This window comes from Setaria italica, chromosome III (assembly GCF_000263155.2).
Source record: "Setaria italica strain Yugu1 chromosome III, Setaria_italica_v2.0, whole genome shotgun sequence".
Taxonomy (NCBI): domain Eukaryota; kingdom Viridiplantae; phylum Streptophyta; class Magnoliopsida; order Poales; family Poaceae; genus Setaria; species Setaria italica.
In genome coordinates this window covers 30,119,338-30,142,861 of record NC_028452.1, presented here as the reverse complement: position 1 = coordinate 30,142,861, position 23,524 = coordinate 30,119,338, and the positions used below count along the sequence as shown (strand labels likewise).

The 23,524-nt window shown below is 45.9% G+C and overlaps 1 protein-coding gene and 2 pseudogenes across 1 annotated transcript; all 3 read right to left on the bottom strand.

Moving 5' to 3' along the window:
• Positions 1 to 741: 741 nt before the first annotated feature.
• LOC105913555 lies at positions 742 to 4,140 on the bottom strand (annotated as a pseudogene).
• Positions 4,141 to 5,129: 989 nt separating this feature from the next.
• On the bottom strand, positions 5,130 to 5,632 carry LOC101770673 (annotated as a pseudogene).
• An 8,149-nt stretch (positions 5,633 to 13,781) lies between these two features.
• LOC101780652 (transcription initiation factor IIA subunit 1) lies at positions 13,782 to 21,998 on the bottom strand. Its single transcript, XM_004962437.3, has 11 exons — positions 21,723 to 21,998; positions 21,432 to 21,614; positions 21,171 to 21,338; positions 21,031 to 21,085; positions 20,849 to 20,907; positions 18,881 to 19,006; positions 15,081 to 15,191; positions 14,951 to 15,005; positions 14,683 to 14,861; positions 14,506 to 14,589; positions 13,782 to 14,087 (listed from the first exon to the last, which is right to left on the bottom strand). Exons 1-11 carry the CDS (start codon positions 21,840 to 21,842, stop codon positions 14,064 to 14,066), a joined length of 1,164 nt encoding a protein of 387 aa, XP_004962494.2. The 5' UTR covers positions 21,843 to 21,998; the 3' UTR covers positions 13,782 to 14,063.
• Positions 21,999 to 23,524: the final 1,526 nt, after the last annotated feature.

Below are 23,524 nucleotides of genomic sequence, written 5' to 3'. Positions count from 1 at the left end.
CTAATGGACCCAACTTGATACATGGCCTAGTGGGCCCAAATAAGGTGACGCAGCACCAGAAAACCTATGGTAGTAAATTGGTCATTGCAACTGCCTTATACAAGATATGGACTTGAGTCTAGATCCATATGAAAATAGACTTCATAACAAATCCGTGAAGTACTTGAACGCTCAAAACGGAGTCCGGATGAGATTGTAGCGGCCGTTGCAAGTTGGGGTAGAGCTGCAGTCCGAATACAGCGCCAAAACGTGTTGGATTGGATCTCTTTCTTTCCTTGGGCCAAAAGTGACATGGTGACCTGGTGGAGGATATTGGGAATACTTGGACTTGGTCCCCAATCTACTTCTTTGGTCCTCCATACCTTCCATGTGTGTTTGACACTATTTTTGATCCATGTATGTATTTCTGAAATTGACAACGAACACACATCATGGTGCAACATCAATTCATCAAATGTATTAAATACAATCATGGTAAAGAATTATTTCACCTTTGAGTCAAAAGTTACTTATGTGGTTGTATCCGAGCAGGTGATGTCCTCATTAGCACCCTCTCTGTCTCTCGTTTTCTCACGGCGCAGCTGGCCGCAGCGGGAGCATAAGGGATGACATGCCACATCCACGTCACAGGCTTTGGCACCAGGGCTCAAACACGGCGTTATCCTCCACCTCGGTGAGCCACGCACGCAGGGACGCCGCACCTCACTGGCTGGCTATGCTTGCGCTTACATCTTCCTGCTCTCACCGAACTGGCCCCATCTGCGCCGTGGCCGTGGGCCCGTGGCTCCTTGAGGGCTAGTTTGGGAGTCAAGGGTTATTAACCCAGTGAATTGATTCCCCGTGGCAAATTTCCTTGGCAAATTGATTCCCTTGAGTTCCCTGCCTTACCGCTGGCCCCTATCCCGTTGGTGTTTGGCACCAAAGGAAGAAAACAAAGGGAAATTAGAAAATTGCTGGAAAAATACATAGAAAAATGACTGCTAGCACCCATCCCACACATGTGGCGTTCGGCACCATTTGCTAAAAGCAACCCATTTGCTTCTAAACAAGCCCAGGCATAAGAGTATTAGAAAACTTAGAAAATCAAGGAAAAAATCCAGCATTTTTTCCTGAAAGCAGTACCGAAAACCTTACAACATACCTGGATTTTCAAGCTTTCAAGCAAATCCTCAACGTACACAAAGAATTGAAAGCAGTACCCAACAAGCAACATGTAGAACATGCTAAACACGTTTTATATACAACAAAATCTCAACAACATAAGTCAGACATCAGAACCAGTACCATGCTAGGCTTCTAACTCAAGCAACATTAGAGACCATACAAAAAAGGACACGACTAGCTCAACAGCAAATGACACCACATCGTCACCATATATCAATTATTTAGCTAGTTTCATCCACATCCTTGTTCCCATCAGTAATAAAACATAGCACAGATGGTTCATTCCATCCCAATAACACCAACTTAGTTCTAATCGCATAGTTTAGCTCAATGAAGTATGGTCCATGAGATATCTACAGTCAGATTAATAATTAAAGACTTAGATTCAACATATAATTTAAAGTAGACAAATATAGACAAACAGACATGCTTGATAGACAACATTACATCAACAGGATGATAGATAAAATTACATCAACATTCCATGACAGGTGGCCTCTTAGATTGATACGGTACTACTAAAAGTGACATACTTGATTTTTCGCTTTAGCCACATTAATCAAACATTAGGATTCTTGGTCGTAATGAACATCTTCCTATGTGTATCAGACTCAAGGACATCCAAAGCATATGACTTCTCCTCATCGGTCAATTTGACCATAGCATCCACTTGATCAACACACTTCTCAACTGAAAATTCTTCCTCACGCCTTTTCCTTTCTTCAAGAGCTTGCAAAGTTTTGTTGTTTGACTTTTTTTGTACTCCACATATCCCTCAAGAGTAGAGCCAATGTGACTTTGTTTACACTTTCTCCCACTTCCACCTTCTTCCTATCAAAACTCATTGCGTTCATTATGTGCACTAGAAGTCTCTTGGCCATCGAAACTCGAAGCAAATGGATTTGCACCCAAGTGATTGCTGCTTTGTTCAGAGTTACTTCTTTCAACAGGAGGTGCAAGAGGAGGAATAGCAGGAGGAGGAAGAGCAGAAGGTGGATCCACTTGCATGGTTGATGTGAAGTTTATATTTCCTGTAGCAACACTTCCTATTTTCAAGAGATAATTTGAACTCATATTAGAACTACAAAATTGTTTGATGATGAAAGCAATAAATTAAGCTATGCAAGTGAGGGAACTTCACCTTCATATAGTGCTTCCAATTGGTAAAAGAGGGGAAATGGCTTTTTGCGAAACTTTGCTACTCTTGGGTGATTCTATTGAATGTAACAGAAAAGAATAATTAGTTAACAACAATAACTTAGCTACTTCTTAGCATATTTTATATAGATTCAAAATGCCTTACCGCAATTAGCTGTTGGAGGTATGCCCTAGAGGCAATCATAGAGATGATGATATTCTATTTGTATCCATGATTTATATTGTGTTCCTTGAATATCCATTAAAGGCTACTTGAATTGATTTGCAATTTTATGAACTGTGTGTGAAACTCTTTTACTTGTATGGTTATTCTAAAGTTGTCCCTAGTCGGAGTTCATGTGAGGACACACATGAATATTAGACTAGCACATGTATTAGTTGATGACTATGTTTCACAAGTCATGGACATGGAGATGTTGAACTAATAATGTGGGCACATGTGGAGACATGTGCTAGGACTGACCCAACACGAGAAGTAGTTCTCTCTTTAAACAACATATACGCTTTGTCCTTAGACATGAGATTGTCGCATGTATTCAAGATGTGGATCAACCTACTTAGGGGCTATCAAACGCTATGCCGTAACAGGGTAGTTATAAAAGTAGCTTTTAGGTTTGTCAAGAAGCATGCTATGAGACATAGTCAATCAAGATGGGATTTGCCCCTCTCTGATTGAGAGTGATATCTCTGGGCCCCTCGAGTGATCGGATCCGAAAATGCATGGCCATGCTACGTACGGTTAAGAGTTAACCTACAAAGGGATTCCGAATCACAGGATCGAGAAAGAGCGGTCGGCTTGAAGCTAGACCAAATATCGTGAGGCAAAGGGAATAGCATGTATATAATGTTGTGATGGTTCGTCTGATATGATCTTCGTGTGCATATAGGAGTTGGCACGTCTTGCTAGAGGCCGCTACCGACTATTGGGCCGAGTAGGAGTACTCGGGCCATGTCTATATGTATCCGAACCCATAGGGTCATACACTTAAGGGGCTGGAAGCCTAATTCGGATGTGATCCGAGTTGGAGTAGGTTTAGAAGTACTATTGGGCCTCGGACCTAGAGGCCCGTTAGGAACCTCTATAAATAGAGGGGGTGGGGGCGCCCTAGGGTTTACACCTTTGGCGAAACACATCTGCCGCGCCCCCCTCACGCCCTTGCCTATTGCAACTCACGGATCTAGCAGTCCGGCTTGCGACGCTTCCTCCCTGCATGTGTGGATACCTTGGAGGTGTTGCGCCTGCAGCACTTGGACGAGCCACGACGAGCAGCCGACGAGCCACGACGAGCCGATGACGAGCCGCAGCATGAGGGCGATCTTGCTGCATGTGGACGAGCTGCTGAGGAGCTGCTAGACGTCGACTTGATCGACTACGTACGACTACGTTGATCGACTTCGCTGCATCGACGCGAATCTACATCTTCCGCACCAGTAGTGCATCGAGTGGTAATCCCGTGATCCTTATACGGCAGTTTTCCTAGTTTACGCAGTAGAAATTTTTGATTTGCGCTAGTGTAGCCTACCTTGTATCCCAACATTAGCTTCTCCCATACTTGTGGTTCCATTAGTATCATACACAAAGATTCATTCCAACCGTTACCGTTGTCTCTTTTAGCATCTCTTAGTGCCTTGTAATTAGCTTTGAGCTCCTTCTCTTTCTCCTGCACTTGCTTCTTTGAGAAATGAGCTACGGGAAACTTCTCATTGAACTTGCTAGTGATAATCCTCCAGCCCTCCGATACCCAACCATTTTGACCTTTATATTTGGGCGTTATCTTTGTAGTCAAGTAATATTTCAACAAGACCTTTCTCATAAGCGGAGTTTCAAGCAGTCCTATCAGCTTCTCCTACTATGGCTGCATTTCTCAAAACATGTTAAGATGAAGTACAAAGAAACATAAGCAAGATCAAGGTGCCTCAAAAAAAGAAATTCAAGTACAAAGATAACAATTGCATTAAAAAGGTACTTATTATGATAATATTTGCAGTAGAAAGTTCCAAAAATTACATAAGCAAAATATAAACAAACTAGAGGAATCAAACTAGCCCATATTTGGTGTGCAATCTGATCTCTTAGAGTACTACCATCATTTGACTCCACCTCACCTGGATAGTTGTTGTCCCCCTCCGGCACATCAACATATTGATCTGTTGAGATATACTCTGGTTGGTCATCTAGCCACCCCTCTTGACCATTTTGCCCTCTAATTATATTGTGAAATGCAACTGCTGCAGCTGCAACCTTGAATTGATTCTCTATAGGATGGAAAGTGCCTACTTTCAGAATCGGGAACCTCTTCTTTAGAACACCAATGGCCCTCTCTATATGGTTACGAAGCAATGCATGGTGATGGTTAAATAGTTCTTTGTAGTTTGCATAACCACTTTGAGACGAACGACGCCTTCTAAACTCACTGAGATGGTACCGAACTCCTCGATATGGGGCAATAAAGGATGATGTATTTGCGTACCCACCATCTACAAGATAGAATTTCCCCTCTGGCACAATAAATCCTTTGCTAACAGCAGATCTAAAGACTCCTGCATCTGATGCTGACCCTTCCCATCCACATGAAATGAATGTGAAGTTAAGGTCGAAGTTGCAGGCTAACATAACATTATGTGATAGGGTTCCTTTACGATTTCTATAGAGAGGGGCCTTGTCTTCTGCGATGGTGATTGGTATATGAGTGCCATCGATTGCACCAATACAATTCTGCACAGAAGGTAAAAAAATAAGGACTTGGCATGCAAGGAAAGAAAAGATTGGGGAAAGGATTGTGCACTTGGAAAGAAAAGATCGGCACCTAAACGAAGGGCATAAAATGAGGATCTATCACGATTTTGATATGAGTTTGGAAAGACTTGGAAGTCTCACAAATCGATGAGTTAAGGCAGGAATTATTTTGAAAACTTCTGTTATTTTCCTATGGATTGTCTCGCCGCTGTGTTGAAAAGCTTTCTGTAGCCTTTGGTTGCTAGCATTGTGTGAGAGCATAAACATGAACATCCCAAGCTGCTCCTCAACAGCAACACCTCGTGTGTCACGGAGAAAATTCTATCTTCTAAGAAAATCTGTTGTGGCTTTAAATATTTCAGGCTCCATTCGAAACTCAACTTTACACCAACTCGGGTGGCCTTCAAGGATTTCCTTCACCTTTTTGGCACGAGGAAGAGAAGATGTGTGCACATGCATTTTCTCTTCTTGTAGGTACATAATTATGGTAGGAACAAGTACAAAAAGTAGCTCATCATCCTCTTCCTGCTCCTCCAACAAGAACTGCCTAACTTGCTCCTCCCAAGATCCCATTATCTAGTGTTTTGTAACACATCAAATAGAAAAATAAGAGAAATCAATAATAGAAACATATTCCTTTTAACATTGACTATGAGGAAACACAACTATAGAACATGTATTATTTTATACAACTATGAGGAAACACAACATTATTAATAATGGTCTTCATAATTAATAAGATGCCAAAAGGGTATATGAACCCATCAAGCAGAAAGAAGCAGGGTCTTAAAGTGGAGAGGCAATGTTGCTATTCTATGCACCGTGCACAGCCAGCAGCAACAAAGGAAGAGGAATCTTTGAGTAAAGATCAGCAAAAGAGGAACATCCACAATGACCGGCATTTATATAATCCAGTGGATAGAAAGGCAGACTCAAGAGAAGGACTGGATTGACGGCATAGGAGACTGCTCAGCATGGGGATGCACTGTTAATTGGATATATTAATGCTCCTCAACAAGGACATTTTTGAGAAATTGACAAGGTAATAACAAAAGTACCCTTAGAAATAGATGGTTAGATTAGATCAATGATGCTCCAGCGATTTAAAGTATCATAAGGTCCGGTAATTATTCTGTGTAGAGAATAGAGAAGTCAAACAATGGCTAATTGGCTGACTAAATATCAAGATAAGGGCACTGCTCCAGTTAATGGTGAGAAATAACAAAAGGTTGCAGCTTGCTATGGGCAGTATTCAATAAGGAGTTCTCACTGTATAAGCCCAAACAATCAGTTCACAGATTAATCATATTAGCTACCATATGCACCTAGGGCATGTAAAGACTATGGCCAAGAAAAAAAATGTGTACATGGGACATAAGGGTATCTTGATAGAGGAAGATGCACAAACACCCTATAGCAACTAACTCTCAATAGCCATTAGCCAGTACTGAAAAGCTAGCCCACATACACCTGTGGAAGAATTTCTCATAGGTACATCATACAATCCGAATGAGCTACAAACTGTACAGATAATGCATCTAGTTCTTCACAGCAGGTATAGTTGAACATCTTGTGTACTATAACAATGAGGAAGAAATAAACAACAGCAATAAAGGAAAGGGGGAGGGGGTGAGAAGGGGAAGGGGACGAACAGGAGGAGATGGGGAGAAGGGGAGGCGCACATGAACCTAGGTCTTGGAGGAGGTAACACGGCTTTCTTCCGGAGCGGCGGTGGCGGAGACGAGGGGTGGCGGCAGTGGTGGCGGTGGAAGAGACGGGGGGTGGCGACGGTGGCGGCGACGGCGGAGACGGGGGGTGGCGACGACGGAGACGGGGGGGTGAAGGCTGCGGCGGAGACGGGGGTGGCAGCGGTGACTTTCTGGCGGAGGGGGAGACGGGCGACGGGGCGAGATGAGGACAGGCGAGATGGGACGGACACCCGATGTTTGGGGGCTGGGAGCTATTCCATGCAGAAAAATGGGCTGAGACAAGCCGGATTCCGCTAGCAGCTTCATAGGCGCCGGTTAACTAACCTGTGGGAATTTTCTGCATGGGCTGCCGACGCACGAAAATGGCCGGGAACCCAGCGGGGAATTGGGCTGCCATAGGGGCCCTGAATGGGCCCACTCCCCTACCTTCTTGTGCGAAGGCATCAACACCCTTCATCCTCACGAACTGATTTTACTACCCAACTTTGCAAATCCATGGAAGGAATAACTGGAATTTCAGTTTCCCTGTTCACGTGTCTCAAACGGTATGCCTTATCTCCTCTATGTGGTTGGCTCGTGGGGGTGAGTGGAGATGCCGTGTCACACCGAGGTCGAGGAGAAGGGCGGTCGGAGGAGCTCGCGGGGAACGGCGACCACAGCCCGTGCAGCTGAGCTCGCGGGGCAATGGTACTAGGGATTCCACGTGCCTACTGTCACCCAAGCTGTCGTGCGTCCACTGGTGGACGATTGACCTTTTGAATCAGTCAGGAGAGCCCTGCTGGGTGCCTAACAGCCGGAGGCTCGCCCACACGCGTAATATGCGTGTGCGCAATTCGTGGGATTCGAACCTATGACCTCAGGCCTCGTACGAACAATCCTTAGCATCTCACCTACACAGCACATGTGATGGAGTTAGATAGACTTTCCTTTTGAAGTAACCCGTGGAGAGTCATTTAGTACCAAGTCATAATCATAAGGATTCCATGAAGTACTTGAATGCCCCAATCCGAGTCCGTATACAACTGTGGTGACCGTCGCAAGTTAGTGCAGTGCTGCAGTCTGAATCCAGCCCCAAAACGTGTTAGATTTGATCTATTTCTTTCCTCAGGCCAAAAGTGACGTGGTGGCCTAGTCGAGGACATTGGGAATACTTGAACTTGGCCCCCAATCAACTTCTTTTGTCCTCCATGCCTTCCATGTGTGTTTAACACTCTTTTTGATCCAGATATGTATTTCTAAAAATGACAATGAACACATATCATGGTGCAACATAAATTCATCAAATGTATCAAATACAATCTTGATAAAGAATTATTTCACCTTTGAATCAAAATTTATCAATACGGTTGTATCCGAGCAGGTGATGTCCTCATCACATAACACCACCCGGTACTAAAGGTGCCTTTTAGTACCGGGTGGTGTTGTGACCCGGTACTAAAAGGCTTTCGAGAACCGAAAATTTTGACCCAGTACTAATTTCACACTTTAGTTCTGAACAGAAGTTCAGCCGGTACTAAGACCATCATCGAATGCTCAATTTTCCAGTAGTGGTCGCTTTCGTGCTGACCATGGCATCTCTTGTAACCCACCATGACCCCATTAGCGTCTTGCCCTGAGCCGATCCCGCATGTGCTGACCACTGCCACATTGGTGACTCGCCTCCGCCACAGCACTTGCGCCACCGGTGCTCCCCACTGCCCATGCAGTGCCGCTCCTGCTCACCGGCAAGCATGCACCCACTTCCCCTCTTTCTCCCTACCGTCCAAGCGCCACCATAGCCCCACCGCTCTCGGACCATGGAGCTAGCTCACCCGTGCATCCGCTGTCGCCCTTGGCAGCGTGGCTGTGTCAGTTCCACACATCGTTCCTTGATTTCGCTGATGGCCGTGAGTTGCTAAGGGTCTTTTTGCAATTTTTGAGACTACATGGACCTAAGTGAGAATGCGGGATAAGTTAATGGACCTACAGTGAAATCCATTCGTTACTTAATTAACCTCAAATATTCAAGACTATAATAAGACTACATCAACTATTATACAATTGACCTTATTTAATTTCGTATTAGAGCAATGGATATGACTAAGTTGTAATCCAAGTATTAGAAAATTTTAGAACGCCCTTAATTTTTGAACCACTAAATAAATTTAGAGTAACTAAATTTTTCACAGAGTTTGAATAAAGTGTGAACAATCCATTTTGATGATAAAGTACAAAACTGTTTAGACCGTTTAAGCCTATCTAGACACTGTTTGAACCATCTAAATACTAAATAATGAGTGACCGTTGTTTACCTTTTAGCGTTTAGGATAGTACTGCCTCTACATGAGGAAAGCTAAGAGTGAGGGGGTATGATGCGCTATTTGCTTACTGCTACCTGGATTGGTAATTTTGTATCTTTCATAATACGTAGGTTTCAAAGAAATAGCTCCCTAATATATTATAAAGAAAGACCATAGCATACCAGATGCGTGACGCAAATTCTAGTACGCAATGTCACCCCTAGCTCCTCATCTTATATCCGAGTCTTAATAAAAATTTAATTATTTTACTTTTATTTAGTGGCTCAAAAAGTACTACTCGCTCCTAAAAGTTTCTGACATGGATTGGTAAGTTACTAAGTTAGTAATATCCATTGGACTAATTTGAAATCAAATAAAATCAGTTGTATAATAATTGATAGCTTGAATATAGTTCAAATAGAAATAAATATATCTTATAACATATTTTTAGTTAGAGTTTGAAAATATTTGGGGCTCATTCCATAAGAGGAATTGATGGATAATACATAGCCTACTTTTATAGATTTCAAAATATGTAACGCTTAGCCTCGGGGATGTTAATAAAATGGAACCTTTGCACCATATACACTACATCGTGATATTTGAAGTTCAAATGCTATTCATTAAGATGATTCAAAGTAGGTAAATTTAACTATAGCCCTAATAGGGATATAGGGGTGCGATGCATGCATTGGCGTGACAAGAGCAGTCATATCATCTGCCCCCGCTAGCATGGCAGGTAGGAATGGCAACGGATCGGTTTCAGGGCAGATAGCCGTGGGTTTCGAGTCCACGGGTTTCGGTTCCTGATTTTCGCCCATGATTTTTCGGGTTCGGATACTTGAAATACCGTGGGTTTAGGGCGGGTTTTTAAAATCACCCACGGAGCTCCATCGGGCCCGAAACAATTCGGCCCACTAGAGTATGTCTGATTTCTCTTTAATGCTTCATGTATCCATTAACATCAGTTTGATTTCTCCTCAATGCATCTTTCAGTCGTTAGCATCTATCAGACCCCAGTTGTATTGTCCTTACCATGGCGCACTTTAAAACACTTGATTGCTTGAAATGATGACACCCACCCAAAGAAGTATGTAATTCTTCATGAAAGGTTATGTGTAGATGCATGCATCTTGAAACCATTTCTTATGTGTATAATGCTTTAATGTTGTATTATATCTGTTTCTCTTTTGTGATGAACAGTTTGCAAGCAGGAACGCCTACGAGGTGATTCAGCAGAAGCAGCTAGGTCAACTGAGTCTGATGCCAGAGATCTGCTAGAAAAGGAGATAATTGAATTAAAGACGCAGAACTCAAATCTGCAGCAAACACAAAATATCTGCAAACATGATAATGAACTTTTACGCATCTCTGAACTGGAGGAAGAAAATAGAAAGCTTAAACATATTTTAGGAGAAGAACGGAAGAAGATTGCTTCTGAGAAGAAAAAAGCCGAAGAAGAAAAGAGTTGGCGTTGCTGCATTGTGAAATATGGTGCTGTAACTCTTATTTGTGAAATAACTCTTATATGGTGTTGTATTGTTGCTGTAACTCTTATTTGTGAAATTGTTGTTGTAACTCTTGCTGGAACTCTTATATGGTGCTGTATTGTTATTGTACTGTTCATGTTCTTGGGTTTCGTTTAATCCGTCGGGTTTTGGGTATCCGCAGGTTTTAGTTTCGGGGATGAATTTTCACTTGAATCGGTGTTCGGGGCGGATTCGAGTTTTAGATTCAGATTTCTGTTTTGGGTGCCCAGACACTCCACCCGATACGAACCTAACCCATTGCCATCCTTAATGGTGGGCTTGTCGCGCCGATGCATATGGCAACAACATGATCTTGTTGCGCCACATGGATTCGCGTGACCAAAACGGTCATGGGATGGCAATATTTATTGGGTGGGGTTATTTTTCAAATATTATTTAAAAGAGGTTAACATTAAAAAAATCTGTGCATGGAGAGTGGAGACAGGGCTGTCGGTATTTAGTACCGCCAACAAGTGATCGAACGCCACGCTCTCCTCGTTCGCACATAAGAACATGGGACTTATACTGGTTCGGAAAAGATCTCTATATCCAGTTTTGGCAGGAGTCTTTATTCCTAAGATTCAAGTGTGCAAGGGGCTTACAACGGGGCGCTTGCAAGCGGGCGTGTGCGAGTGTATGAGTGTGTGAGTGCGTGTAATCAAGAGAGTTTACTAATCAAGAGAGAGTAAACTGATGCCCTGGTTCCCTTATATAGGACCGGGTGACAATCAAGAAAGGAGGGGGTCTCAAGAGGAGTGGTTGGGCCTCTTGCTTCGGTGGACGAGGGTGGACCCTCCCTGGCTGGGCCCTTACGTCCCATCCACACCTCTGTTGACACGCCGTTGCTTCTCATCTTGTACGGCTCGGCACAGTGACTATTGTGGGTCATGGAGTGCTCATGCACGTCATGGTGCGGCTTGCACTTGGAATGGCCCCCGTCCCGTCCGCCAATCCCGTAGCAGGGGACAGGACGGGCATTGTTCCTTATAGTCATACGGGAGGCAGTTGGGTGAGCCAGGGTGCGTTTGGTTTGGAGACGAGATGGGATGGGTCGGTTCTGTCCTAATTTTTTAGGATGGGATCGTTCCGACTCGTGTTTGGTTGACAAGAATGAGTTCGTCCCATTTTTTTGTTTGGTTGGAAGTACTCAAGTAAGGACGACCACCGTTTTCAGCTTCCGTTAGCTACCGTCAGTGGGCCCCACCTGTCATTGTCACGAGTACATCTTCTTCCTCCGTGTGACAGCGGCCAGCCAGGGGAGCTCCGGCCGCGCCACCTGCCTCGGACCCCGGCCGCGCCGCCCGAGGACTTGCCCCCGCCGGCCTTGTGCCCCGGCCGCGCGGAGCTCGGGACCCAGCCACGCCGATCTCGTGCCCCGAGCACCGGCCGCGCCGCTTGGGGCGCTCGCCCCTCCAGCCCCGAGCCGCCGCCCCCGCCGGGCCCGGGACACGCCACCGCCGGAGCTCCCTCCACCCCCAGCTGGACGCGCCGCTCGCCACCGGAGCTCCCCCGCCCCGTGGCGCTCGCTCCTCCAGCCCCGAGCCGCCGCCGGAGCTTGCCCCGCGGGACCCAGGACGCGCCGCCGCCGGAGCTTGCCCCGCCGGTCCCGGGACACGCCGCCGTCGGAGCTCCCTCCACCCCCAGCTGGACGCGCCGCCGCCGGAGCTCCCCCCCAAGCTGGAGGCGCCGCCGGCCGTGGGCGCCCGCCCTTGAAGCTCGATCTCGCAGCAAGAGGTTCCCCCACCCTAGCTGGACGCGCCGTCAGCCATGGCCGCCCGCCCTCCCCTCAGGCTCCGGCGCGCCGGCTCCACCACGGCACCCCTCGCAGAACCGGCGGATGGCGGACAGACGACGCGTGACGGGGGCGAAGTGGGATGCCCCCGTCCGCTCGTTTTTGCCGGACGGGGGCGTCCCGGATCTTCGCGGTATATTCCTTGGTTGCGATGTTCTCGTCCCACTTGTCTCCAAACCAAACGCGGGATGAAGTGGGATCGTCCCATCCCATCCCACTTCGTTCTTGGAACCAAACGCACCCTTAGGCGGGCCGCGCTTCCCAGATTTCCTTGACTGGTCGGGCATCATCACGGCCGCTGCCTGCCGTAAGGCCTCCCTCTGGTCCGTCTCACTGAGGATCCGCATTGGGAAGGGTGTGGCAGTCCTGTTCAAGCCCTGACTAGCCATTCGGGGGAAGGAGACGACGTCGTTGCACCGTACCTGGGGCGTGGCGCTCAGGCTATGATGGCGCCTCCTCCCGTAGAGCGCCTAGGAGCGATCCATAGGGTGAAGCCTCACCCTATGGTCCCCTGGTCCGAGGTCGGCCCCCTGCTCAGGCCACGTATGGGCGAGATGTGGCTATCCCATCAGCATGGCCCGCATTAAATGTGCCGCCCCCTTCCTGTGTCGCTTGCACCTGCTGTCATGGAGCCAGTGGGGTGCCTTGAGCCCCGTGAAGGGCCATCCCGTTAGGTTCCGTACCAAAGAGGTCGGGAGGTCATGGCTTGCCCCAATCGACTCCGAGAGGTTGGGCGTGAGCCACTCCAGACTGTAGTGCGGCCTACGACGAATGGCTATACAGCTCCTTTCTGAGGGTACCCCTGGTACAGTACAGGCCCATCAAGGGGCTAACAGTGTGACACTCACTCAATGTGCACGCAAGCGGTAGGTCATCTCATGCAACATCACATAGGATTTTTAGTGATGTAAAAGAGAGCGAGCGAGGTGAGAAAAGAGAGTTCTTTCGCGAAACAACCATCTTATAAACTAGGAGTACGAGATAACTGCACAACCATTACACGAGTTATTGTTGACATGCAATTCATAATGTTTCTTCTACATATGCACAAATTAAAAAATTATATAACTCTCCAAACATATAGCTTGTTAAATCGTCTAAAGACTAAAGATTACATGTTACGACCTCCTATCAATAACACCTACCTATATTTTCGTTTGTTTCAATTGCATGTCTATTCAATAAGGTGGGTCCGGAGGAGTGCTTTCGATCGGTGTTGACAACATGATGGGTACACGAGCGCGTAGTCTTAAGAAAATGTATATCTAGCATAGATCAGATAATATAGTTCCGCATAGGCTTTATCTTATTACGCTTATTTTCGTTTGTTTCAATTGCATGTCCGGAAGAGTGCTTTCGATCGGCGTTGACAACATGATGGGTACACGAGCGCCAGAGAACATGCTGGTGCGGTAGTCTTAAAGAAAATGTATATCTAGCATAAATCAGATAATATAGTTCCGCATAGGCTTTAAGAGATCATCTTAGCAAAATGTCTACGCAGTAGTCCCAGCAGTAACATTTTTACAGCGATAACAGTTGCGGTGACAAACCTACTGGACGAAGCAAAGCCTCAACAGAAAAACACGGCGCAATGTCATACTGCCTGGACCTCACCAAGAAGACTTTTGTCACCTCCCCGTCCTTATGTCAAAGACATATGTCCATACAGAAGCTTCTAAATGATCCAAAAAATTAAAAATCAAACTCCCCCGTCGCCTGCAACATGGATCAGTATAATACATGTCAGCAATGCAACAGGTAGGCAACACTGAAGCTTTGTACAAAATACGAGGAAAAATAAAACCACAACTTTCTAGGGAAGAGAAACATCATTGTGCAACTAGTCAGTAATTTTAACTAACCATTAAATTGCCTCCACCCTTGTGGCCGTAGGGTCGAGTTAGAGTTTTGGAACAAATTTAGGTGCATAAAAAAAATGTGATTTATTTTGCGAACTTAAGAATAACAAGTCATCAGAATCTTGCAACTGACTACATGTGAAAGAATAAATCTGATAATCTGTCCACATCATCTAGAAACTATAGCTGGTATCTTACTGTCCATACTCTTATTAAGTTCTCATGAGGCTCAAAAATAATATTTGTAAATTTGATCAAAAGGTTACGCTACATACCTTGTTAAATAGAACATCTCTGCCATTCAAATGCATGATTCCATCCTTCAAAGTGCACTTCCAACGATTCTTTGTCCTCGTCACCTATAAAGCCATTGAAGAGGATGTAAGACAGTGGACTCAAATTAGAGGGAAAACCTAAACCTGGATGGCAAATATTATCTCAAGTGCGCCTACTTTGTCAAATTGTGCAAGTACAAGATGTTGTGTGTTTGGTTCATCCTCCCCTTGCTCGAGGTCATCTAACTCGTCGTCGTCGTCGTCGTCTTCATTAAGAGGAGGTTCATCATCATCATCCCCTTCATCATTTCTTGGTTTTGGTGTTGCAACAGCAGGTGTGGGAGCACGATACTCCGCTTAAACATAACAAAACACGTTCAAGATAAGCAACACGAATGTAATGTCAGCAACAAATATGAAGTCGCATAGTTTGATGACAATTTACCAGATTCTCCAGGGGTATTATAATCTTCAGTTGGAACTCCTGGGAAGAAAAATTGCTGGAGAAAGAAATATCACAGTAAGTACAGAGAACTCAAATACCTAAGATGAACCCATCAGTTTTAGAATAATACATCATTATAGTCATCTTGAATCCCATCACGCTGCGGAATAACTGGAGTGACTGACTTGGTTGATGTTTCTTGTTTGTTCATGATGGAACTCCAAAGTTGGTGTGCATTCTCCTAAAGGCAGATTAAGAAAAAAGGACTGAGGACTATGCACATAAGATATTGAATATTCGTACATTTTTTTATAAGCAGGAACGAAGTGCCCATAGAGGAATACTACATAGATCAGTTAGATGGAAAAGAAGTTAGGCCATGTTAATTCCACATAATCAATATATTACACTATAGTAACATTCTCACTGACAGAATGAATGATTCAGTTACTTCAACAGAAGATTCAATCTATGAACAAAGACACCATTCTAAAATTTCAGTTCTGTCCCAATAACATCAAAATAATTTTGTATTGTGATAATTTTATAGGTCATGCATTCATACATTGACATTCAATATAAAGAAGGTGCACACTGCACTGGAAGTACAAAACATAAGTAGATTCAAAATTGGGTTAGTGTTTAAACATCAAACTGGACATACAGCATGACAGTTAAGTGAGCAGTCAACTACTCAACAAAAGCATGCATAACCTAACAATACTTGAGAATCACACATCAGTAATATAGCACCTAGTTATGTCTTGTACTCACTCTAAATCACAAGTATCGTGCCAAAGCATGTCTTGCCGCAGCTTTAGTAGAGAAGTTGGGTAAGGTGCTAAAGAAAGTGTGGCACACCAAAGTTACTTGCATGAGACATCTAAACAAGGCATGTCTGCGAACCAAACACTCTTTTCATTGTATAAACTAAAGGGATGAGGAACAGATCCTTCAAACTGTGCAACTACAATCCTAACATACCACTAAGGCCTCGCTCGTTTCGTCCGAAACCGCCCGGAATGAGGCCCGTTCCGAGCGGTTTGGTCCAGCCCGGAATGAAATCAGGTGTCAATTGGAATCGCTGTTCGGTTAGCCTGGCCCAGAACCAAACCTGGGCCAGCTCAGTTTCCTCCCTTTACTCCACAGCCCGGAATGAAACCCCACCCCCTCCCCTCCGGAACGAATCCTCCACGACTCCACGACGCAGGGAGAGCTGGCGGCGCGGGGGAGAGCTAGCGGCGCGCCTTGCGCGAGGAGGCGGCGCAAGGTGGCAGCGCAAGGTGACAGCTTGGCGGCGCGGCACCACCCCGACGACGACCCTCTCCGCCGCCTTCTCACCGGTAAGCATTGTTGTTCTTGGGGTTGAGATCCGTAGGGATGGGAATCTAGGCGAGGCTGGCACCGACAGCGCCTACAGCATCGGCATCCGGTGCTTCCTGGCATGTGCCGGCGCGGAGGCTGACGTCGGGCTCTGCCGGCTACTGCAGGGGCTTGGTCTGGCACCGGAAGGTGGGCGTCGACAGGTTGCTGCTGCCACTCCACTCCCCCTGGTGGCGTGCGTCGTGCGGGCGGCGCTGGCGCTTCTTGTTCTTGGCATCGCCGTCGTCCCGTTGGACGGAGGTGCACAGCGCCCTTCGCGACCCCGTCCCCATCCCCATCCCCATCCCCTCCTCGTCGTTGATTGGTGCAGAAGAAGCAAAGAGGAAGGTGGCAAGCTGCAACTGGTGCGGGAGCCTGCTGCTGCTTGGTGGCTGGTGGTGCTCTTAATTGCTACGCGCTGCTGCTGCTGCTGCTAATAATAATACGGAGGTGAAGGGAAGGAGGAGGATCACATGGCAAGGCAATGGCTGAAAGGTATGCCTTTCTTTTCTTACAGTTATTGTTATAACTAAGCAAACAGCTCCACTATACAGCATTTTGTAATTGTCATCCTGTGGTACCTGATGTTTTTCGCTTTTTGTGCCTCTTTGGGGGCTGGGGATTTTGTTTACTAGGATTTGCTCAGAACAGAACAAAAGAATACAGCCAGATGCTTAATCCTGAGGTTCAAGATCAGATAAGTGTGTGCCTTGTGTCAATTTTTATAATCCCATTGGACAATAACAGTTTTTTTGTTGCAATTTTGCTTTTTGGTAGAACATAGAAGAATAGTCCCCATTGGAGCAAGTTGTTCTTTATATGCTGAAATTCTTCTGGATTCTGATCTTCTTGTGCTTCTGTTCATCTTTGTAAAACAAACAATTCTGAGCTGCAGATCTAATTTTATGATGAATTGAACTAGCTTGGCTTTTATAACCATCTCAAATAGTTCGTAAGATAAATAATTTAAGACTAGCTTGGCATTCATAAGCATCTCAAACAATTCATAAGACAAGTAATTTAAGTAGTAAGGCAGGTGTTTTGCTAAGGATGTTAGCTTATTTTGAATTTCCTTCTATTTAAAATTCAGAGCAGTGACCAAGTATAATTTAAGACTAGACTTTTCTGGACCTTATAATGATCTATCTAAACACATCTCTGTTTTGATCCTGCAGCTCCACGTTTGGCCAGAGTCTCATGACTGAAATTGGTCGTTTCGGCAAAGATATGAAAGAACTACAAGAGATGCCTTTTTTCATCATTGTCTTAGGTCAGATTGTCCTCTCAATGTCTTGTCTGTTCCACACATTTTGTACATCTACTTATGATTCTGAAGTTTCCTGTCCCTATATTATTTCAGGTTACATCTCCTATAACTTTGTCATTGGTGCTTATTCCTACTGGGGCCCCAAGGCGGGCCAACAGATATACAATATGGTAGAAGTCCTGTCTTTCACTCACATGTGGCAATATCTTGGCATATTACATATAATCATATATTAGATGTGTGACCATTGTACATTTCTTATTTAAAAAAGACTGTTCAATCTCGATGGACCACAATTTAAGTCCAGTTTTGCACTGATCTAGATTAATACTCTATTTCACAATATCACAACTGAGTACATTCTCTGTTCACTGTGTAACCTTTCTCATTGAATTTTTTTCATCAGGTGAGTGCAGATCTTATGTTTGGTGGAATAACTAGTGTGTGGAATCCTTGGAACTCTATCAGGAGGTATCATTCTTGACAAGATAGGGGCTACAATTCCTAATGCTTTCAAGGTAAGAAAATACAATACCTAATCCTTGACAATATAGCAGTCGAAATGCAGTTTGTTATTTTCATAACAAAAGTGTTTTTGTTTTGTTTTTCCTTCCGAAGTGAGCTGCAAGCTAACATTCTGCAGTCCTAATGAAGTGACATGTGCGCACAGTTCTATTTGGAATGAACTAATGAAGTTAGCAGACTGCATACCTTTATGCTTCCATTTCGTTAGCGTGGATCTGTGGTGACTCATATGCTGTTGTCATTGTGTAGCTAATTACGATTTTTGTCTTATATTATAAAAAGGTGCTTGCTCCATATCCAAATGTCAGACACCGGTCTACTGCTAGCTCACTGGACAAATTTGATGTATTGTTTTGGTGAAATGACTGTTGAATACAAATGTTCAAGAACAAATTTGTTGCTACGTTCGTTTTGTTACTACGTTCATTTTGGTTGAATTCGTTGCTTCAAGAACAAATTTTTTGTGGTGAAATGGTTCTGTTGAAATAGTTCTGGCCCTGAAATAATTCCTGTCCAGCCGAACAAATTATTTGTGGGATTGGAATGGTTCCTGTGCAGGATTTGAAGCAGGCCAGGATTGAGTGAGGTAAGGGGATCCACTCAATCCTTGACAGGAACGGTTCCTGGACAGGAACGGTTCCTGGACAGGAACCGATCCTGGGCAACCAAACGAGGCCTAAATAAATCCAAGAAGCACAAATATGTATGAAGTAGAAGATAATATCAAGAAAAAGTAACGTTGAAGACAATGAATTGAGCTTATCACTGATAGGTACCTTTGACACAGCAAATTCTACTATCTGATCTGCACTTCCATCTTGTTGTGGTACAAAAGAACCAGAAGGGAGCTGACCAGGATACTCATCCCTCTTACGTTTTCCAGAAGACATCATCAGAAAATCCTGCAAAATTGAATGAACCAAATATGCACTTGCAACAATCAGGACAACAATATAATATGCAAATGGATAAGTTCCTTGGACTGCTTGTAATACAAGTAAACTGAGTTGGAACCTATTCCAAAGCTGCTAATGCCCGATGGTTTTGAACAAACCCAACCTAAATAAGCAACTGAATGATCATGCTGAAGACATGCTAATCCTCGTAACTGAATGATGCATCAATTACATTCGATAACCTAGACTCCCATCTTTTTAGTGAGGGAGGGTACATATATTTAAGAACACAAGAAACCAAGAAGCAAACATGTAAGAACTCCAAAGTTTATCGCTAAATACCAAATGCTACGAAATATCCCTACCAAGAGAGCCAGGCAGCATTACCACAAGCAAAGTACTGCTTGAAGTTCAACGATAGACTATGATTGCCACAAGCCCACAACCACATATAGCATTACAAGCAGCGTCCAAAATAACATGATTAGATGCACGCCAAGGCACGCTTAAGCTTGATGTGGCGGCCTGGCACGTCATTTAGGCCCTAGGTGGCCAATAAAACGTGTGAGCGTGCGGGAGCACATGTGGGAGGGTTGGAAAGAGAAGGTGGTAGAGGAGTGGGAGAGACAGCCTATGCTGGAGATGAAGTGGCCATGTCACCAGCCATGCCATTCGAGCAGCAGCTGTAGCAATAGAGGTGGTTTCCTGGTGAAATCGAAGACACCAGAGTGAAGAGGATGCTGGCTGTTGATTTTGCTAATCCCTGATGTGAGATGGTGGTCGGCGGCGACTGTGGCACTGTCCTGCAAGGAGAGTGGAGTGGCAAGGAGGAAAGGAAGAGTTGCGGCGGCGGCCAGTGGTGGGATGGAATGGGTATGTACAGGAGAAATCAAGTTGGGATACAAGAGGGAAGGGCTTAGTGCAAGTGCTGGGCTGAGTGGGCACTTGAAACAGAAGGCTGATGGCCTATTAATTCCCAATTTCCTTCAATTTTCTTTTTTCTTTTCCTTTACTGTTTACTAAACCAGTTAATATGTGTTGCATCTGTTCAGGATCAGCAACATATATACAAATTTTGATGGTTACACAACATAAATGATTACACAATGGAATATCTTGTATAGATTTTTATTTTTTCACTTTATAAATCAAAAAAATAATATGGCAAAAATTAATAAACCCACAAACATCTACTCGCGTTTAATCTACGTTTACTCAACCCCGGTGCTAGGCCACACCTAGCGCTTTCTTGGTTACACGAATAAACTGAGCTAATTAATCCTACTGGCATCAGCTCAGACTGCAAATGCCACTTTATTTAACAGTTTCCATAAACGCCAAACACACTTAATCAGTTCTACGGAACATTTCTCAACTTCTTTTTGAAAGGAAGTGTACTTTTCTGTAGTTTGATAATGGTTTATGGACTCGATCCAAATTCAAATATACATGGCATCATGTAAAGATGAACACCAATTGTGATATACACGTATCTTAAATGAAGTAACTATTTCAACAGAAAATGAATCATTCTGTCTCTGCTTTCAATCACAATCACAACATTTTAAAAGTTCCAACATTTGTAAAAGTGTAACAAACATCTCAGAATCCTAAATGCCATCTAGAGATGTAACGGACCCAATCAACATTAAAATTAATGAGCAGGCTAATGTTATTAGCAAGGGTCAGTAACTGACTTCTATCTAAGGAATTGTATTTCTGTTAATGCAGGGGCAATCTGAGCAATGTTCTAAAGAAATAAATTGATAGGCCAAAACAAATGACGGATGAAATCCCCAATATAACATTACCCATGTTCTGTAAACGAGCTGTGATCTCATATATTACCTGAGTCAGTGGCTGAGGCTGCACACCCCTGTCAGGATCCTCACGGCCCTCCACATACGCTGTAAGTTACGAGAATAATACAAATCATTATTGCTTTCCCAAATAATAATATTTTATCCAAACAGACTAAACTAGAAGCATAATTCGCATGTGGACAACAGAGGACATAAGTATGCTCATACCAACATTCACATCAACACCAAGTGGCCTCTGGTTCATCCAAGGGGAAGGTGGTGGCTGCAAAAACTTCCAAATATGACAAACAGCTAACACAAGGGGGGAAACTCCACACATGAAACAGCACGGCACAAATTCACACTACCATGTAGGGGCTCGGGCGGCCAGTTTTTGGATCCGCCCCATTAATCACCATCCCGTTTCTGACATCGCTGATTGGTGATGGTGCATAATCAGAAGGGCCAGTAGGTATGTTGTACATCCCTGCATCCGTCCCTGGCAAAGGAGTCTGAATCGGGGTCTGCAGCGGCGTCTGCAAACAAATACAACCAACCCCTTCAAACCTCGCATCCCAATTGCATAGATCGGGCAAATTTTAAGGGGCAACCGAGGGATTCGGTCTCACCGGTGGGAATAGCATGTCAGCTGTCGGGGTGGCGTACTCCTCGGATGTGGCCTCGTAGGGCACGTTGAGGTCGTGCACGGGAGGGGTCGCTCCGGCGGTGCCTCCAGTGGACGCGCCGACTGCCTTGGTGCGGTCGATGTTCCCCGAGATTGCGCCGCAGTGCAGCATCTTCATCTCCCAGAGCTAGGGTTTCCCCGGCCGGATCGGAGGGGGCAACCGTCAGAATCGCGGAAATCAATCACAAATTCGAGTGGATAAGAGCTTGGAGGTCGAGAAATCAGCGGTACTTACAGCCTGAAGCTCGTTGAGGACGGCGTCGCCGACTCCGTAGGTGATGAAATCCTCGCGAACCTTGGAGATGACGTCATCGATGACGGAGATGTAGACGGTGGAGACGTTGCTGCTCGCCATAGCGGCGGCGGAGGTGACGGCTAGGGTTAGGGTTTCGGCGGCCGGATGCGAGGGGAAGACGTCGGAGAAGAGGAGGGGATGCGGAGGAGGAAGCGCAGGCGGACGAGAGAGATGGGGAATTAAGGAGAGAATATAAATAGGTTTGCATCCGGTGGCGTCACGTGGCCGGGGTATTTGTAACCCACCTCCGACCACTGACTCGACCTCTACCACCGCCTAGAGAGTTTCCAAAAAGGTCCTGTCCTCAATCGGTTTGCTGTATGACCATCGGAGTTTTTGGATATTACGATTCCCGGAGGGCATGTGTTGTACGATGCTGCAGCCGATGGGTGGGTGGAACCTGCAGTTGTAGGCCGTGCGTGAGAAGAACAAACATGCTAGTTATCTAGTAGGAAAGTGTTAGGGTCTGTTTGATACCACATCATAAACTTTAGGACTTCATTTTTAGGTCACTTTTAGGACTTGTGCATCCAAACTGGTGTCATAAAAGTGTATTCATAAATTTTAGGGGTGCTGTTTTCATTAGGAGGATCAAACCATCATAAACTTCCATTTTTCTCATAAAAGTGGTCCCCAACCCAACCTTTACCCCTCCTACCCCTCCCCTTCTCTCTCCACGGACGCCCTTCTCTCGCACCCTATCCTCCCCCGCTCTTCTCCCGCACTGCCCATCTGCGCCTCCTCCTCCTCCCGCACAGCGCATCTGCGCCGCCTCCTCCTCCCTCCGCCGTCCCCGTACTTCTTTCGCCGCCGCCATCCCCTTCCGGGGCCGGATCTACGCTGCCGCCCTCTCCTCTCTTGGCCGCCGCCTCCTACTCTCGCCGCCTCGTCCACCTTTCCCCGCCGCCATCTCATCCGGCCGTCGCCTCCTCCGGTCGCCGTCGCCTCCTTCCCATTTGGCCGCCGCGTCCTCCCCATTTGGCCGACGCGTCGTCTCCATTTCCCCGCCTCCTCCAGATTTCGCCGCCGCCTCCTTCCCTCGGCACCTCGTCCCCATTTGCCCGACGCCTCCTCCCCAGTTCCCCGCCGCGTCCTCCCCATTTCCTAATGGCAGGCAACGACGACGACGGATTGGAGGATTTGTTCCCCTAGCCCGATCCACAAATTCTCCCCTGCCAAATCGATTTTTTCTCTCAGTCCGAGTCTTCCAGTGCCCCCCGTCACGGCTTGGAGAACTTGGACCTCAACTCCCAGGCTGAGGAGTACGCAGATCTGAGCATATACTCAGAGTACCTTCGGGGAGATGAGGTTCCCTGGGGCCGCGGTAGCCGTACTCTTGGCTTACCCGCGGCTCGACGTGGTGGTGGGGGCAGCAAAGGGGCCGGCGGGAGCAGAGCGGCCGGCGCGAGCAGAGGGGCCGGCGGCAGCAGAGGGGCCGGCGGCAGCAAAGGTGCCGGCGACACCACAGGACCTGGTGGTAGCAAGGCGGCCGGCTGCAGTCAAGGTGCAGGCGGCAGCAGGATGGCGGGCGGCAGCAGGGGGCCTGGTAGCAGAGGTGGAGTAGGCCGTGCAAGATCTTTGTTTCGCGGTGGTGGTTCTAGCAGTGCAAGTCGTGGAAGAGGCCGTCGAGGTGGTGCTCGTGGTGGACGAAGTTCAGGCCCTCCAGAAGATGCTTTTGATGCATATGAACACAATGTTGTTGATGATGCAGCTGTCGAAGTTGTGTTTCCTGCCTCACAGGT